General features: G+C 38.2%; 1 protein-coding gene across 2 annotated transcripts in view; it reads left to right on the forward strand.

Annotated features, from left to right (window-relative positions):
• Positions 1–1,120: 1,120 nt before the first annotated feature.
• The window catches only part of LOC149169109 (uncharacterized), an 80,095-nt gene continuing 61,530 nt past the window's right edge, over positions 1,121–19,685 (forward strand). The window contains exon 1 of one of the 2 annotated variants that reach the window (XM_089428564.1): positions 1,121–2,050. In XM_089428564.1, the coding sequence (XP_089284690.1) occupies positions 1,535–2,050 (516 nt within the window). In that variant the 5' untranslated portion in view covers positions 1,121–1,534. The remainder of the gene's footprint in view (positions 2,051–19,685) is intronic. The other variant, XM_089428565.1, reaches the window with a different exon arrangement.

Raw genomic sequence — 19,685 nt, forward strand, 5'->3', positions numbered from 1 at the left:
ATATTAGCCTTCATCCACTAAATTATAATTTATTTAAAAATTGATGAACCAACTAATTAATATGCCTCGATCATTAATCCATTAACTCTCCATTCACTATAATTATCTATTAATTATAATCAATATTATTATACATGATGAATGCTACTAAATTACTAATATACAACTCTTTAATTATTTTGATATTTCTATTTTTTTTAAGACCAAATAAATAGTATTACCCTACTAAAGTTAAAAATAAAGAATAAGGTCTTTATGATGAGAAGGTTAGACCACATACATAGCGTCGTTCAAACCACAAGTTAAAAGATAAAGGATAAGCTCTTTGTGAGGAGAAAAATAAAGAATAAGGTCTTTGTGATGAGAAGGTTAAACCACATATATAACATTACCACATTAAAACGATTATTTAAAGATAAATAATAAGGTCTTTATGATGAGAAGGTTAGATCAAATACATAGGCATCACCATAATAAAATATTAGGTTGGACCACATACATAGCATTATCACATTAAAACCCTAAGTTAAAGATAAAGATAAGAAGATTAGACCAATACATAGCATCGCTACATTAAAACCAACCATAATAAAAGATTACTTAGAAAGAGATGTATTTTTCCAAAGTTGAGAGTGGGGTCTTTATTGTTAGAGGCTTAAGGTTTGAAATGGGTTTTTCATTAGTGAAGGTTAGCACTGAATAGATGATGGTTTCCATTCACTAAAGATATAATAAAGGATGGCTGAAAAACTGGATGCATTGAAAATACAAATAGTTGCTAGGTTATTCCAACTATACATTTAATGAATAGATTTTAACATGGTCAGATTTTCTTTGTTGGAGGCCATATAATTTTTGTATTTGGCCATCACAAGGAATCATCCTCACTGGATAACTTTCTTATCATGTTGAAAAGTGAGTATTATAAAGTGAATTTTATAATATTGTTATTTCGTCACAAACTTCAAGTAAGTGCGTTTTTTACTTATGTCGCATAGAAAAGTGAACATTATGTGGCATAATTGAACCGTTAAAATTTATCGTACCATGAGCATAGAACCATTGAAATAAATAATTATATACCATGAGCATGAAACGATTGAAATTTATTCTATCATTCCATGCATTCCTATTATTTTAAGGCGCCCGTTGCTGAGTGTAATTATGACGAAAATCTCACACACGTACCAAACTGCAGTGCTTGTACTGCTAGTTCCCTCGGATACACCGCAATTTAATGTGGACGAAGAAGGTTGATGCCCTGCCTCCTTTCCATCCAATCCCCAATATTCATTTTGTTCATGTCCCAATGTGGACATTTTAACAATTTCATTACAGTTCGAAATGCACCACGCGCCCTAACGCTGCAATAAATGTTACACATTGCAGTCTCGGGATCGACAAGACTTTTCCTTCCTCCTCCATGAATTATAGCAATCATGGCATAATTCCCAGGTTGATATATTGACTCTTTCAACTGAAGGATCGATGGGCTGAATAACATATGCATGGAGGAGTAGATGGCTAGTGTTTCATGAGGCCTGAGTTTGGAAGCTGGTCAGGTGAAGAATTAAGGGAGGAATTTGTACGAGTGGGAGCACAGCTAGATTTTGCAGTGTTTAGTGAGGAGGAAAAAATGAAGTTGAACAAGGGTGACCTGGTAGAGGTGTCCAGTGATGAAGAGGGGTACAGAGGGGCCTGGTTCTGTGCAAGTTTTGTGGAAAAGCAGGGGGCAGGGTTCATAGTGGAGTACAGGGACCTTGTGAGCGATGAAGATGAGACAAAACAACTGAGGGAGAAAGTGGATAGCCGTCATATAAGGCCAAACCCGCCAGAGCAGAGTACAGATAAGTATACTCTGTATGAGGAAGTTGATGCTTATGAGAATGATGGGTGGTGGGTGGGTGTGGTCACGAAGGTCCTTGACAATCAACAGTATATAATATACTTCTTGCAGACAAAAGAAGAGATGGTATTTAATCATGACAAATTGCGGCCCCATCTCGAATTCATAGAAAACAAATGGGTTGAAGCGTCAAAGGTATGCACGGTACTTAGCTACTTTCGCTTCCCTGTAATAGTTATTGTTTTTCTTAATGAATGGTAGGATTTTTGTCCTGGTCGTGGTCCTCAAATGGATAAAGTGCTTTTAAGTTTGTTGTTTTCCCATTGTTTTGTAACTATTCCGGAGTGCTTACATCTCATTTCTTTCATGGCTCAAGGTTACCCTGTTCATATGTCTGACGATATTGTTAAATTTGTTTTGAACACATTAGACCTTGTTCCACGCTGACATACTTTTAGGTTTGTTGGTGGGCTTTTAAGTTAACTATAGCGTTTTGGGCCCCTTGTCAATCAGGACGCTGAGGTTCAGATGTTTTCCTCTATGTTGACTTATTGGCACTATAGGCAGTGTAACAGATAGGATGTTGTTCACTGATATTTGAATATCATACAGGACATCAGTCTTGGGCCGGGGCATGGCTGAGTTTAATGAGTGTCAAAATGCTTTATCTGCTATCTTAAATTTCCCAGAGACCTTAAAGATCTTGAGAATACTAAATGAGGAATTCTTTCTTATATTATAAATGCAAGTTTTCTAGGATAGCTGAGCATGCTCTAGTTTTATTCTATCTCTTATAATATAACATTGTTTGGTTATTCTAGCCAATAATCAACATTAATGGCCATTGACTATATCCTGCTCAAAATTTCTCTCCTTTTTTCTCCTTGCTTGATTTGCTTTCGAATTGATAAAGTTTTGGATTAATGGATGGCTCATAATCCTTGGTGCCCATGTTCTAGTGTGCCTTGGGAGATATGCATCAAGTAACAAGACGGCCAAGTAACATCTTACTCATCCAATTGAAGTGGAGAATTCTTGAAACTAAACACAATATTTGACACAATGCTTGTCAAGTTCTAGAAAGAAAGCATACCTTAGTTAAATAGGCTTCAACTCAATGGAACCCAAGATAGCTAGTACAAACATTCCCTAAGATATTAGATAACAAGAAAGTAAAAATGACAAATACCCAAGCTGGACAGTTAGTCCTACTGTTGTAACGTATAGCCCATTGTTGATTGTGAGAAAACCAAAAAGCATTTGACTCCGAGTTCCAGTTATATTTTGGGAAGATACCAAATACGCTTTAATGTGTTATGATCAAATTCAAATTTTCAGTGTGTAAATTCCCATGCAACCTGTATGCTGCAATCTTAATTTTTGAGCTAAAGCATACAACCATTTACCAGGACCATGTTGACGCATGATTTTAAGTAACAAGACGGCCAAGTAACATCTTACTCATCCAATTGAAGTGGAGAATTCTTGAAACTAAACACAATCTTTTACACAATGCTTGTCAAGTTCTAGAAAGAAAGCATACCTTAGTTAAATAGGCTTCAACTCAATGGAACCCAAGATAGCTAGTACAAACATTCCCTAAGATATTAGATAACAAGAAAGTAAAAATGACAAATACCCAAGCTGGACAGTTAGTCCTACTGTTGTAACGTATAGCCCATTGTTGATTGTGAGAAAACCAAAAAGCATTTGACTCCGAGTTCCAGTTATATTTTGGGAAGATACCAAATACGCTTTAATGTGTTATGATCAAATTCAAATTTTCAGTGTGTAAATTCCCATGCAACCTGTATGCTGCAATCTCAATTTTTGAGCTAAAGCATACAACCATTTACCAGGACCATGTTGATGCATGATTTTTATGCAGAAATAGTACTGTATCAACTAAGTATTTACTTCCAGTTTAGACTATATCTCATGGGCTTGGAACGATAATTATTGGTTCAACGTTGGTTTTGTGCTAGTACTGCCAAAATAATGCTGATTTTTTCTTAAGCTTAATCTGCCATATGTGCAACTTGCAATATTTACATCAATTTGAGCTTGATACAGATTAGGGTTTTCACCACCATCATGACATGTTTTTGTCTATTGTGTTACATAATTGACTCTTATCTATAAACATAAAACCTTAGGTTTGTTTCCATTTGAATGTGTGGCTACTTTAGCAAATCTTATTTTGTTTCTTGCATCATTATGCTTGTTCCCAAGAAGGTCTTAACTCTGAAATATATTCATCAATGCTGCCCAACTTGTTGGTGAGGTAAGACGATTATCGATGAGGTAGGAGGATTGTCAATGAGCACCAATAGGTTTAAACATAGAACCTTAGGTTTGATTTTATTTGAATGTGTGGCCACTTGATCAATCTCATTTTGTTTCTTGCATCATTATGCTTGTTCCCAACAAGGCCTTAACTTTGAAATGTATTCATCAACATTGTCCATCTTGTTGGTGTGGTAAGAAGATTGTCGACGAGGTAGGAGGATTGTCAATGAGCACCAATAGGATGTCAATGAGTCCCAATAGGTTTATACATAGAACCTTAGGTTTGATTCCATTTGAATGTGTGGCTACTTGATCAAATCTCATTTTGTCTCTTGCATCATTATGATTGTTTCCAACAAGGCCTCAACTCTGAAATATATTCATCAATGTTGTCTAACTTGTTGGTGAGGTAAGATGATTGTTTCCAACAAGGCCTCAACTCTGAAATATATTCATCAATGTTGTCTAACTTGTTGGTGAGGTAAGATGATTGTTGGTGAGGTAAGATGATTGTCGATGAGGTAGGAGGATTGTCCATCAACACCAATAGGTTAAATGTTTGGTAAGCTAAGAGGATTGTCAATGAGCACCAATAGGTTAAGTACTTGGTGAGGTAAGAGTATTGTCAATGAGCACCAATAGGTTTGAGGTAAGAGGATTGTCAATGAGCACCACTAGGTTTGAGGTAAGAGGATTGTCAATTAAGTGCTCATCATGTGCCGTAAATTTGAGTTTTGTCATATAGTTTTGTTAGCAAGATAGTGGAGTTTGTTGTTAAGTGGAATAAGTCATTTAAGTGTTGCTTGTAATTTGTAATTTTCTCTATAGTTTCCATCTTTGGATATAAAGATACTTTGATATACTTGCAATTTTAGGATAAAGCTTTGCATTGAAAGGCTATGTTACAACTTGTTTATTAATCACGACAAATTCATTTGCTTTGACTTCTTAGTTTGTCATTGGACTCTAAAGGTGCAATTTAAGCTAATAGCATTGGTCAACTAATCCATTAGAATTTGTGTTTTCTGTATGGTTTGAGTCAAGTTTATAACTTTATACCATGCCATATTATGAACACATTGATTTTAAATCTATTAATTGATAACTTTTGGAGGAAATAAGTGCATGTATGTCTTTTAGGAAAGATAATTTTGGTAACAAATAGTCATTTTTCATAAATGGTAATATTGAGTGAGGGATGTGTCGCTTCTAATATCTTCCCTTTGATGTTCCACATGGGGATCGAAATACAAGGGCTTTGACACATTCTTTTACTAGGTTGCATTGCCAAATGAACCTAGTTTAGCCCACCGATTGCTATCTATGTTGGATGTATCCTTATGAATTTGCGTATTTGTGTTGTGTTCCCTCTAGTCCTAGTCGGATCATGAATTTACAAGGGTAACAGTTGTTTTGTTTTCCAAATGTATATGAATACCTACATACACCTTAAACATGTTGAATACCTACATTTTATATCTTATCATTTTGATTCATTCTCAATAGCCCCATGTTGGTTTAAATTTCTAGAAAATTCATGGTGGATTTGAAATTCGTATAAGTATTGGGATACTTCGGCATTTTGTTTTTGATTTGGTCAAAATTCAAACTTTAAACCCTTTTATAAAAATATATATTGACAACTATTATATGTAAGGAAAAAAATACTAGAAAAGGCACTTATATTGTTTGGTCAAATTATGTTAGAATATTAATATTATACATACAATTTTATTCTAATAATAATTGGTATCCTACTAAAAAGCGTGTTATAATGGATCTTTAAATAATTTTTTATCATTGCTTGAAAAATGGTAATTGTGCTACTATTATCTAATTGCAAGAAACATAGATAACATAAATTAAAATGCACCTCCATCCAACAACAACTTGACACATAGATATGTTGGATGAGTCCACATTTGGAAAACTCCATTAATGGAATGGTCTTGACTGTGCTATATTGATGCTTTCAACAAAAATGAAAGTAGTCAGTACATACTACACTTGCCCTTATTAAGGAGCAAAGAAAAATGGGCACAAAGCTTAGGGTTTGGGACAATGTTTGCTTCCTCCTTCTTAGCATGCAATCTTTATTTAGAATAAGAATGAGTTATTGGAGTTTGAGTTAGTTTATTCTCCCTCCTTGCTGCGTTGATTGAATTGCTATCACTATTTGAAAGAACTCAAGTGAAACATTGTCTAGACATGGATGGTAAACTTAAGTTCTAAACATTATTGCTTCACTTTCAGATCAACTCCAAAAGAACAACAACCAAGATTCCCATATTGACCATCGATGGAAAATTTATGGCAATGATTGTGAACTCCTCATGGGACCCTTCAAATGCTAATTAGTTGGGTTTTCACACCCCATTGATTGTTCAAACTCTCACTCTCGACCTTTCAAATTCGAAATTGGCCAAATGGGTGATTGGTTGGCTTATTTGCATTCCTTTCTTGAATTGCGTCATTCTCCATGGAGAATTTCTCTCATCGCATTATTTTTAGTGAGTGTAGCATATGGAGGGAGATTAGGATTCATGTTTACATGTGATCACATTTTCTTTGTTTGATGGCTAGTGTCCTCCTTTAAGTAGTTTGAGTTGCTTCCATGATCATATGCAACCTTTGCTTAAACTTATGCTAGCAACTCTTCCTTGCAAATGGTACAAGTAACTCTTGGATATGGGCCTTTGTGGACAAGGCCGTAGGTTAATTTAAGCAGATGTAGGTATACTTATTCAAACTTGTGTTAGTGCTCTTCATCTAAAATGTCATGCCATTGACAATTGTGACAATACTCTTCATCTCAAATATTGCGCCCTATGCTCGTGTCATTAGGTGTAGTTACACATTACTCAAACAACTGAGACCTACCTTGTTGAATTTGGTGTGACTATACTTGCTTAAACAACTGCTAGTGGTCTTCATTTCTACTTGTGTGATGCCTTCAATTAATTTGATCCCCTTTGCTAATATGGTAGTGATTCACATAGTCGAAAAAGAAGCAAGTAGTGCTTGTTAGTATTGGTGCAATCCCCTTCATTTGAATGGATGTCATATATGTTTGCTTGAAGTGATGTGATATAGGTTGGTGTGTGCACAACTAGCCTTTACTCCCATAGTTGTTATTAGTGTGATCCATCTTTAATCAAATCGTTGCATTGGATTCAAACTACAATGAGCATCCAACAAAGTTACCCATCCCTTGGTTGCCAATGTGATGGTGCATATATTCGTTAGTAAGGAGTTCATTTGTATTCAATAAATCACTTCTACTTAGCCCCTAGCTATCCAATTCCCATGATCCAATTCGGTTCACACATCTCCAATTGGGGGGCTTTTGGTCTCTAGAAGCTATTGATGAAAAAGGTGAGGGAACAACTCATTGACCTTGTCTCTCATATACCATTTTGCCTTCCTCAATGACTATCCTCTCGGCCTGATTTGCCATATTTTTTGTTGCCTTTTGCTTTTAATTTGAACTTTCACCAACAAAATTGAATCAATGTCCAACTCTACAAAACACTTAAAGCATGAAATCCTTCACTAATAGAAGTACTTTCCTTTCCTCCTTGTTTAGCATAGAGGGTTCAAAGAGGCACACATTTTTCATATTCACAATTGACAATTGCATATGTAGTGGGAGACTTAGTGAAAGATTTTCGCCAACTTGTTTGACAATGTCATGTGGTTTGTACCTCAATGGTTTCAACTTCTTGGGGCTTGCTATGGTCTTTATTTGTTGAGGTACAACTAGACATTTTCTCCATCTTGGAACTAATGATTTCTCTCTAATGCTAGTCACGACGAAGCTTATACTTAGTATGCCTTTGTTCCAATTGCTTTTGTACTTGTGGATGATTTCCTCTTGTTGTCCATAAACAACATCAAAAGTTGACGGAGGCAATTAATTGAAACAAGCTTCAAAAGGAAATTTTTGGGTGGAAGAATGTATTGTCTTTTATAATCAAATTGTATGTAAGCCCATTGCTTATCCCAAGTTTTCAGGCTTTTAGTTGTGGCTCCTTGATAAGTACACCACAATTTTGTTTACCACTTTTGTTTGCTCATTTGTTTAGTGATGGAAAGTTGTGGAGTGCTCCAATTTTGTATCCATTCTTTCTCGTAATGTTGTTGTAAAGTGTACAAAAATCTAGAGTCTCAATTAGATACCCTTATTGTAGGTATTCTAAATTGCATCGATATATTTGAAAACAATAATTCAACGTCATGAGCTTTAGTGGTCTTCTTGCAAAGAATAAACACACATCTTGTTGAATTTGTCCACAACTACAGAACAAGTAATCATGTCGTTGCCTCATCATTGGTAGACCAACAAAATCTATAAATATACCATCCCATGCGTTTTTGGGCATAGGTAGGCCTACTATTATTACGCAACACATAGTTGCATATGGACTTGGAAACTTGCTCTTGTATTTTTGTCCAATAGACACGTGTCTATAAATTTTCCATTGGAAAAATGTCTAGCAATTCTCAAACTATGAGCTTCTTGCATAAGTTGAATCCTTCCATTTCATGGGATGCAAAGCGTGCCCAAATCTTGCCCAAATATGAAGTCTTTTTCATGAGTCATTTAGGCAACATATCTACACCTTGTTACTTATGTACTTGATGAAAAGATAGAATTGTTGTCGAAAATCCATTCATTTGTAATATCTTGTCTATTGCAATTTGGTATCCATAGAACTCTACAAACACTGAAAAGGTTGTTGGTCACTATGGATCACAATTTACTTACCTAGTAGGAAATACTTCCATTTCTTCACAACTTGCACTAATGCATAGAGCTCCTTATCATATGTGGGATACTTCAAAACATCTCCATGAAACAATTTGGAGTGATAGTTGATAGGTCTTCCTCTTTGAATAAGAATAATACCCATGGCATACCTAGAATAAGAATAATACCCATGGCATACCCACTTGCATCAATCTCAATTTCAAATGGTAGCTTAAAAGTAGGGATTGCCAATACTGGTGCCTTTCTAATCTTTGTTTTTAATTCTTTGAAAGACTTCTATTGTTTCCTTTGCCAATGAAAATTCCATCCATTTGTGCTAAGCACTTGAAGTGGAGTAGCAACTATAGAAAATGATGCAATGAATTTTCTTGAGGATTGTGTTTTGCTGATGAAGCTTCTCACCTTTGTGACACCAGTAAATGTAGGTTGTTTGCTGATAGGCTCAATCTTCAAGTCACCTCCATTGACCGCATGTCCAAGTTAAACCAAAAATTGCTTAAATATATCACATTTCTTGATGTTTGCCAACTATTGTGCTTCTTTGGTTCCTCCCATACTTGCTTTAAATGAGAAACATGCTCTTTCTATGTGGCACTAAAGATTAATATGTTGTCCACTTATACATATCATTACAAAAGAATCAATAAGTGGATGTAATAGATAGTACATTACATAAGCCAAAAGACATAAGTAACCATCATAGAGACGTTGACTTGTTTTTAGAGTAGTCTTCTAACTTTGGCTTGGTGAAGTACTTTGTTCACTATGGTTGTCAAGTTATCAATCCATGGTAATGGGTAATGGTTCCTGATGGTGATGTTGCATTAAGCCTTAATGCATGTCAGTCGATGCACATTCTCCAACTCCTCATCCTTCTTGGGCACAATGATGATGTTTGACCTACAAACCAAAAGGCTTGGCCTTATTTCTTTTTGATTCAATAATGCTTTATTTCATTTGCTTTCAACAGCCATTGAATATACAATCCAATGTTAGTTAATGAAGATTTAGATAGAAACTAAATCTTGTGTTCAACATCCTCGTTGGCGGTAGCCCGTTGGGTTCTTCAAATGCTTCCTTGTATGCTTCCACAAGTTTCTCTAGTTGTTGCTTCATCTCCTTACTAAAACATTTTAAGGATGTTTTGATTTCCATTTTACCTTCATTATTTTGATTCTTTCTCAAGAACGACAATGCACTTATGTTCCTTCTTTTGTGGTGTGCACTTATGAAGGAGGGTTTTGAGTTCTATGGGCATTGCCAATGAAAATTTGTGCTCGCTTTATGTAGTATTGGGTTTCCCTTTATGTGAAGACAACATCCTACACATACATGTATGGTCTCCCAAGTATTTCTACGCATACATGAACTATTATGCCATCTACAATTAGCTTATCAATGTGCTTTGCATCAAAGGAAATGTGAACTTGCATTGCTTGGTATGCTTAATTCCTTCTCTTGACCGACCAATCCCAGAGAATAAGGTTGAGGATGGTCTTGTGCTTCCAGTCCAAGCTTTTCTACTAGTTAGGCTGATACTAATTGTGATTGCAAATTAGGATCAAGAGATAATCCACTGTTGTTTTCTTAAGCTGAACTTTTACATTGTATTGTTCCCTAGAAATTTATGGGCCAATAGGGACGAAGTAGCCTATCGATCCCCGTAGGCTATAGTCCTTGATAAAGGGGAAAAACTCCAAAATGCCCAAGGTTCGAGAAAGTCTAGGGCAATTGGGGCAAAAGATGCCAATGTTGGGGTATGATGTGAATCTCACTCAACTAATTAAGAAGAAAAATCCCCTCAAGGAAATCTATAAATACAAGAGGGTTGAATTCATTTGGATCATCATTGGATTGGATTATTTATCTCTGTCTATCTTTGATCTTGAGGCTCTAAGGGTTTGAAGACCCCATTTTCTTCTTGGACTAGTTTCGGTGGAGGTGATCTCACCCTACCTAGTCACTCTTCCTTATCTCTTCTATTTGTTTGTTTGTTCTGGCAATAGGGACTTAATTGTCTAAAGGAGGAACAGAGTAATTGTGGGAAAGTCTGAGGCCAAACTACCTATTTTACCTTTTACTTTTTGTACTAGCACACAAGAAGGCATACTCTTGAAAGAAAGCAAAGATCCTTGGGTGAGAGATCTAAGACAAGGTATTCGAATTATTTTGGAATTTGTCCCCTGAACAAAGGTCAGTCCAATCAAGGATTTTAGTGGGGAAAAAAGCGAAGTAAGGGCATTTGCATTCATTCTAAAGATAGACAAAATATTCAAGTGGGTTTCTCTGAAACTGGAAATCTATGTTCTTGAGGCAGACAAAATTTCTGAGGCCAGTAGGCCGAAATTTTTGAGGTAGCCACAGGTCCTTTGAAACAAACATGACAACTTTTTAAGGTTGATTTATGTCCTTGAGGCAACAAAACATTCCTGAGGGTGGACGTAACTATTTGAGTCTAATTCCTAATCAAGTTGAAGCTTTTTCAATTTGTGATCATCTAGGATCTTCATAATTGTGAAAGGAGGCCTTTATAGTTGGTCCGAGCCCTCACCAAAGCTAAATGAAGTCTTTTGAAGTAGGCCTGAAATCCCTAGAGAATACACAGAGATCTTGAGACGCAATTCAAGGAGCCCCTAGCAAAATTGAGAGTTCAACCACCCTCCAGATACATCAGGCAACGTGCACCCCTTGTCTCAACTTCAATAGTATTGCAGTAAGGGGATTTTGAAGCTGATTGGATAACTTACTATGGTTAGACCATATAAACATTCTAGTATAGGATATAATGGTTAATAACTTAGTTCAGAATAGGATTATAATTATTTGGGTTCGTTTTGGCATTGGTTAAATTTGTACTAGACAATTGGAATTTGGTATAACACAGTAGTGTAAGGCTGTTGAATTTCAAAATATACCGTATCGGTTGAATCTGGCACTATTAAGTTTGCTACAGTATTGCGTTGAAGGTTTATTGTGCGTTGAACGAGAAATTATTGTTTTACTAAAGAATTACATTACTTGAATTTCTTGTCATTATTTGAATGTGGAAAGAGGAATTTGCTGAAAACCCTAGGAAACTCTAGGGCAAAATTACCCTAGTTCATTACAGTGGAATCAAAGCTGTGTGTCTTGCCAACCTGAGGGAATTATGATCAGACCTAGTTTGTTGGGGTAAGTGACCAATAGAAAGTGGTGAATTCTCCTGAACAATAGTGAGAGATTGGAAGGAATTTGGGTAGAGCCTTATCACTGATCTTCATAAGTAGTACCCAACCATAAAACAAGTGCTTAAAGAAGAGAAGGAACACCCATGTCACTGTATATGGCTATACATTCTTGTAAATAAAAGAGACCAATCTCTTGAACCTGATGATAATAGTGGGCAACAACAAGCAAGTATAAGGAAATGGAACGACTTTTGGGCTAGTTACAGAAAAAATAGATTAGGTGACATTGAGGTATCCACTCATAAAGAAGAAAGAACAACAAAGAGGAAGACAAAGGCAGTATGGTTTGCAAGGACTCTCCAGTCATTGATTGCAATGGCACTGGTGCCCTCTCTGATAATATGATCCAATGTTACTTGGGAGCGGGAGCGGGAGCGGGGAGCGGGAGCGACCATTTTCAGAAGCTCCCGGTTTGGGAGCGAATCGGGGAGCGATTTTTTAAAAATATATATATATTTTTATATTTTTTAATTTTTGATACATATATGTCAACAAAAACATGTAGAATGATGAAATAGACATAAAAAACATAAAAAAACATAAATTGATCATTGAACCATATCACATCAATCATCTAGAAATTATAATCCTCATCAACCATGTCGACAAGTTAGTAAAATACATATTACAACTGCAACATATTGAGTCTTATAAATCATGATTCATCAAATTCAATATTAAAGTTTCAACTTCAAGCTTTCAGAATTGAAAATTCAATAACATTTATCATCATTGATCACCAAAGTAACAAGTTGTACTTGTAAGCCAAGTTTAACCATTACAAGAAGTAATATCGAAGATATTTCTAAGTCCTAACTTCTAACTGTTAACATGATATGAAATGTTAAAAATTTATAAAATGAAACATGAATAATGAGATGAAATGAAACAACTTTAGTCTTTCACAAAGCATCATATTCATAATTCACAATCATTACCAATGAGTTATAATTGCCAAGGCCCAACTTCAAACTTCAAATTTTCATTGTCACAGTGATATAATGTTTACAAAAAATATCATAATGTCATAATGATATGAAAGAGTCAAGAGTCAAGAGTCAAGGACTCAAAACTCAACAGTTATGAAAACTAAAGTCTAATAGAAACTAAAAAAGACAAGTAAACTGTAAATCTACAAGTGGCCCTTGCCACGAGAGTCTCCAGGAGTATAAGCAGGTCGTGGTGGTCTTCTAGGAGTCTCCCGCACAGACCGACGACCATAACTAGAGCCTCCACACGAGGGTGTCGATGGAGGTGGCGACAACAATGGAACAAGACTCGGGCCCCGAGAACTGCTACTGGATGGTGGAGGTGGAGGTGGCATGGCTGCTGCAGCTGCTTCATTTTCATCCCGTACAAGCTCCTCTTCTAGTTCTTCAATATGTACAATGCCATCCTCCAAATTGTCGTCCTCAGGGTGATTGTCCCAAATTTTATATGTGGGATCTTCATTAGCCCGATCACAGTAATGGCTCAACAACCTCAAGTTGTAGTGCACATAAACCAAGCTTTCTGCTCGATTTTCGTTGAGTCTGTTTCTTTTCACATTATGTATATAACTGTAGGTGCTCCAACACCTCTCTGCAGAAGAAGAATTTACAACCTGTGAAAGAACTTTTTTTGCCAATTTTGGCAAAAGTCCGTGGCCGCCATATGTTTCCCACCATGTGAGAATCAAATTTATCTTTGTCGTCCATTGCATGGAAGTTACCATACAAACCACTGCCACTGAAGTATCTACCTATTTCAAGGCGCACAGCTGCACATTCCTCCCTGTCAGGCACCAACTTTTCTAATGCTTCCAGATATCCTCTAGTTACCTCTTGATCTAAATGGGGTTTGGTCCTAACACCACCCCCTGCTGCAGGTTTGCCCAACCAAGATTCTGAGTAGTATTTTGGCGTAAGGATATACGCCAAGCAATGTAGTGGAAGGTTAAGCCTATTCCACCGTTCACACACACAATCATGAATCAGTTTGTACAAGTTGGGATCTTTATTATGAACAATGTCTTTTATTTCCCCCAACATGGTATCCATTTGCTCATACACCTCGCCAATCACTGGTTTGTCTGTATTTGCAAACCGAATCATGTTATAAATTGGCTTGGTGAAATCCAATACCTGTCTCACAGTTGTCCAAAACTGCCCATCAAGAGCGGCCTCCTCCACCGTTTCAAAACCTGCCATGTCAGCTACATTTGTAGCCCTTTCCTTTAACACCTGCCAATGTGGACTTGATACCATGCTAGCTAATGCCTCTCTTACCTTCAAAAGGCGCCTGAAGGTGAGGTAATAGCTACCAAATCTAGTCCTCGCAATCTTCAGCAACTCCAATCTCGAGTGACTGTGGAAAAGGCCATGGGTATTGCTATGATTTGTAATAAATTTTATCATTTTTTTCCTTTCTTGTACAAATCACCAATCCATTGGTATTGTTCATTTTTGTTTTTAACAATATCATGCAACAGAAGGTTCAATGTGTGAACCAAACATCCAGACCAAAATATGTTCGGGTATTTATCCTCAATAATTGCTCCCGCTGCCTTACAATTAGGAGCATTATCAGTGATGACTTGGATGACATTGTATGGGCCAATACGCTCAATTGTTTCAAGCAATGCTTCTGCAATGTTGATAGCGGTCTTGAACTTGCCTGAGTAATCATGTGCAGCTAGAAAGATGGGACCACTAACAGACACAGCAAGAACACTTATCAATGGCTTGCCTTTTACATTTGTCCATCCATCAGATATAATGGACACCCCATTGTCAGTCCAAGAACTTGTCATTTTATTCAAAGAATGTGATATTTTTGCTTTTTCATGATCAAGGCCAACAGTTCTTGCCTTGTCATACCCAGGGCTCTTGTATCCTTTAGGGGCATCATTTATGGCAGAAACCATTTCGTGCCAATAAGGTGAGTGTAGAACATTGAATGGTATCCCACATGCATAGAGGAACCTTTAAACTTTTGAATCCACATCATTCCTACACCCCTCATCAAGGAAATCTGATATGGTTCTACGCCTTAAAGATGATGACCCTGTGCCTCCATGTCCATATCCACTGCCTTGGGAGGATGCTGAAGGAGTTCTTTGTGATGGTGAGATTGGTTCAAAGAAACCCCTTGATCTTTTTGTTCTGTATTGGGCGTCCTCTTCCTTTATGTATTTGGCTCTATTTGCTGTTGACACCGCTGCACAAGTTTTGATTCCTATTTGTTTCTCTCCATCCCATGGCCTTTTCCCGTAGAGGTGTCTTCTAGCACGGGTGTATGAGCCTGTGTAATCAGTGTTGCAATGGGGGCAATGAAATTTAGTGGTTCCACCCTCTCTCCCTGTTTCAGCCCTGTGAACATATTTCCACAACAGAGTTTGGTCTTGTTTAGTTTTTTGAGGGTCATGTTCACCCTCCTCCTCACTGGGGTTTTCACCCATTTGACTTCCTCCGGCTTCTTCATCCACCTCTTCAGTTTCAGGCCCCCTCCGTTTCCTACTCTTCACCACCATAATAACCATAAAAGGGACCAGGAAGAAGAAAATGCCAATAAATATCCCCAGGTCCATGGTGTTTGATGTTTGTAGGGTTTGAGTCTTGAATCTGCAAATTAATTTAGTTTATTGGGATTAATTCATTTAATTTATTAATTTAATTTAAATACATGATCTTTAAACTCAAACAGCTAAATTAAACTAACCAAATTAACTACCTAACCAGCTAAACTAACTAAATGATTAAGTTACTTACCTCTGCAGGCTTGCTCCTCGCTCCTTGGCACTTGCTCCTCGCTCCTCAGCTCTGGCTCCTTGCTCCTCAGCTCTTGCTCCTTGCTCCTTTGCTCTTGCTCCAGCTCTCAATCTCTTGCTCAATGAAGTTGAAATGAAATTTTTTTGGCCCATTGGGCTTATAAAATAAAAAAAAATTTCTAAATTTTTTGGAAATTTCAGGTCCGGCGGATTTTTTTTTTCCGCTGAACCGCTCCCGGCCCGGCTAAAATCGCTCCCGGAGCGTTTTTTAATGCCCGAGAGCGATCAGGGAGTGATCGCTCCCCGATCGCTCCCGGGCATTAAAAAACGCTCCGGGAGCGATCGCTCCCTGAGTCTCTCCCTAACAGACCAGGGAGCGTAAATTTTTTTACGGGAGCGCGCTCCCGAAAATCGCTCCCGTCCGGGAGCGATTTTGGGAGCGCGCTCCCGACCTGCTCCCGCCCGGAGCGCGCTCCCGAAAATCGCTCCCGTCCGGGAGCGATTTTGGGAGCGCGCTCCCGACCCGCTCCCGCCCGGAGCGCGCTTCGAGAGCGGGTTCGAAGGGGGGGGGGCGCTCCCCCGGAACACTGATATGATCAATTTTCCATCTATAGGTGCATTGGGACCACTAGCTAGTGCACAATTGGTACAAGAGGCAAATATTGATAAAGTACAACTAGAACTTCATAAGGATACCATACTGGAATATAATATAAAGGATGAAGGCATGGTAGATAGAGAAACCAACACTAAATAGGTATCAAGCACAAAGACATTAGACAATGATATTGACATTTCCACTAAGAATATTACCAGATCTACTAAGTTGTCAAAGAATCATCACCAATTAATAAAGGCCAATATAACTTCTCTTAAACCCTGTACTGGAATTGAACTGTAAGATGAAGAAATGGATGAGCGACCTGGAAGTCAACATACTAAGATTGCCACAGAGGAAGTGGAACAAAGGGTTCTAATTACCCCTAGTGGAGACAAAAATAAGAAGTCCGAAAATTCCACCTTGGAGGAATCTTCTAACGTAGGACCAAAGAAATCCGTGGAACAATCTTTGGAAAAGAATGGTGTTATGTCAAAAGGGAATTTTGACAGATTTTCCTCTCTTGAAGATGAGGAAGTGATTGGGGACAATGTGGAATGTTACTGTTTAAACTAGTAGGGGACCTAAGGGGAATCCTTAAAGGGCAAATGCTATGCCAAGGGCAACAAATGGAGTCTTAGCCCACTGTCACCTCAGCTAAGGCTCCCTTCTATTTACAGGCTTTCATCGATGGGAGGAGACCCGATATGTATGGAGTCACCAATGAGTAACAAGTCAATGGATATATGAGGGACCCAGACCCTTTCCAAGGAGGGTTTGAAGAATTGGGCTTACTTGCTTTCTAAGTACGGGAGTCAGGGACTATGTGCTTCTAAGGAAAGGAGGATGATTTTTGGGGGTTAGGCATATGATAATAGACTTTGAAAGGAGTTTCCCACACCCTAAATCCTTGTTAAAGTTGGTATACAAGATGGTTCTTGAAGAATAGTCCTTTGAAGGAGTGGGATGACACAGGGCCAAGTGGACCCGGTCTAGGGTAGGAGGAAAGTAGGAAATAATCAATGATTTTCTTACCCTAGACAAGGTGGCTAGGATCAAAGAAAGTATTTGAATCGTTGATGTTGTTTGACCCTGGTAAGTGCTAGCCTTGGGGATGGCAGGGCAAGTTTTGGTCCTGGAGCTAGGGCTTGGCTTTTCTCCCAACTCCATCGTTGGAATGAGTTCAAGTCTGGAGGAGGGCTAGAAGAGAGGCCAACACAAGAGACCCTATGAGATCGAAAATTTTTAGTGGCTAACTTATCGGGAAATTGATGCCCTAGGCACCCCAATGTGGCTAGACTTGGGAGAAGGTGAAAGAGAAGGAGTTTTGGTGACCACCCTTGGTAGATCAATGCCTTAGTACTTGGAAGAATGGATTCTATGTTGATTATGTGTAAGATTTCTTGGTTTCCAGTCAAGGAGGCCTCAAAATTACTTCACAAACCCTCTAGGTCAAGTGAAAGTAATCTTGCAGCGTTTATACTTCAAATGCACAAGAGTAATGGCTTATCATGGTCAAATTTTACCTCTAGGAGATTTCACTCATACTACAACGGCCAATGCATGGAGAGAACGTTATGATAGAGATAATCATACAATATTAAGTAACAATTTGCATGCAACAATTAGCCTTAAAACAACGAAAATCCCATCCAACATATATGATAAAGTAACAAGAATAACATCAAAAATTTCGTACTTATAGTGCACTAGAGTATATCCAACCATTCACAAATGACAATAGTGAAGCTCCAAGAGAATAACCATACATCAAAATTTATCCATAAATGCTCCAATTCATCCTCCAACAAAAAGTGCGAAATTCTCTAAAGAAGAGAGAGATCCAATACAAATTGTTGATGAGAAATGATCTCACCTCACTTGTATTTATACACATCTAATGAGTTCGAATTAGCCTCCTTGGCCTACATAAGACCCAAAAATAAAATAATGTGCTAATAATACAACCTTTTGGTGACAAGCCCACCAAACTAGCTCACAAATGAAAAAGTAAGCCTCTCAAGAGGTCAAATAATAATCTATGCATGTCGTAGGGCCCTCTAAGAGGCCTAATCAGGTCCATGGGTGCCACAATGAAGAATAGGACCCTCAAAAGCAGTGGACAAGGTGTTGCCCCCTTGTAATAACCTGTGGTGCTCTAAATGATTGGGGCACACAAGTGTCCTCATGGGTCTCGAAACAAATCGAAGATGGCTTTACGTTTCCCTCAAGGGTTAGGATGATAATGTAGGAGATGCCACATCATCGTAGAAGTCATGGATCATCTGCCAAGTGTATGGTGTAGATCTAGGGCCAGTTGGGCATGATGGATCAAGTGCATCCTCCTCGTCCAATAAGTGAACCATGAGCAATCTCTGAATGGTTGTGGGGATCCATGAAGTGCAATTTGTTGTTGTGGAGGCCCATGGCTCTCAACGCTCACCCTATATGTGCCAATGTAGCCCTTTGGAGGATTAGGACCCCATATAGGGAGACCAAACCCTAAATGGAAACCATCTGCAATCTTGCATAAGATCCAATGTGTCCCTTAGGCTTCTAGTACAAGAAGTCATTAGAGATATCGAGTAAATGATCTTACCTAATCACGAACCACAGGTGGGGACTTCATAATGGTCTGCCCTTCCATAATAGGCTTCGGGATGTGCCAATGTTTCCTAAACTCCTAATGGGGTTAACCAAGTACCCTATTAGGTGGTTTCTGCTTCTAAAGGGGATAATACAGTCAAGGTACATCCGTCAAAAGGTGGTGGCATGTGGCAGATAGGTGAATAAAGTAGGGAGTGAGAAGGGGTAGACCTAGGTCACATGCTGGGGCACAAGGATAGCTAATAAGAGGGAAGTCTACACTTGGGTTTATAAGGTGTAGGAGGGAGCAATCGTGGTATATGAGGTGCCCTGACCTTGATTTTCCCACCCTTCTTTATATGCCTTCTGTCATTTTATGATTTTCTTTGATAAACTGCTCGGGGCTCAAGGGGTTAGAGCATGATGTATAAGATATAGCAGTGAATTCCCCCCTTTAAGGTGGGGCTGTTCATTGCCCACCAAGGGTTGAGACAATCATGGGTTCCTATATGATGAAAAAGGCTCATAGAACTTGTTGGAATGAGGGTGATGGCCATGATGGTGGGGTAGAGCTCATGTGTTGGCTTTTGCTCACGTGCTAAATGTTTTTGTCCCGACCG

The sequence above is a fragment of the Pinus tabuliformis genome, chromosome 4_2 (genome assembly GCF_031772625.1).
Source record: "Pinus tabuliformis cultivar Carrire ecotype Pingquan chromosome 4_2, CPIR1, whole genome shotgun sequence".
Taxonomy (NCBI): domain Eukaryota; kingdom Viridiplantae; phylum Streptophyta; class Pinopsida; order Pinales; family Pinaceae; genus Pinus; species Pinus tabuliformis.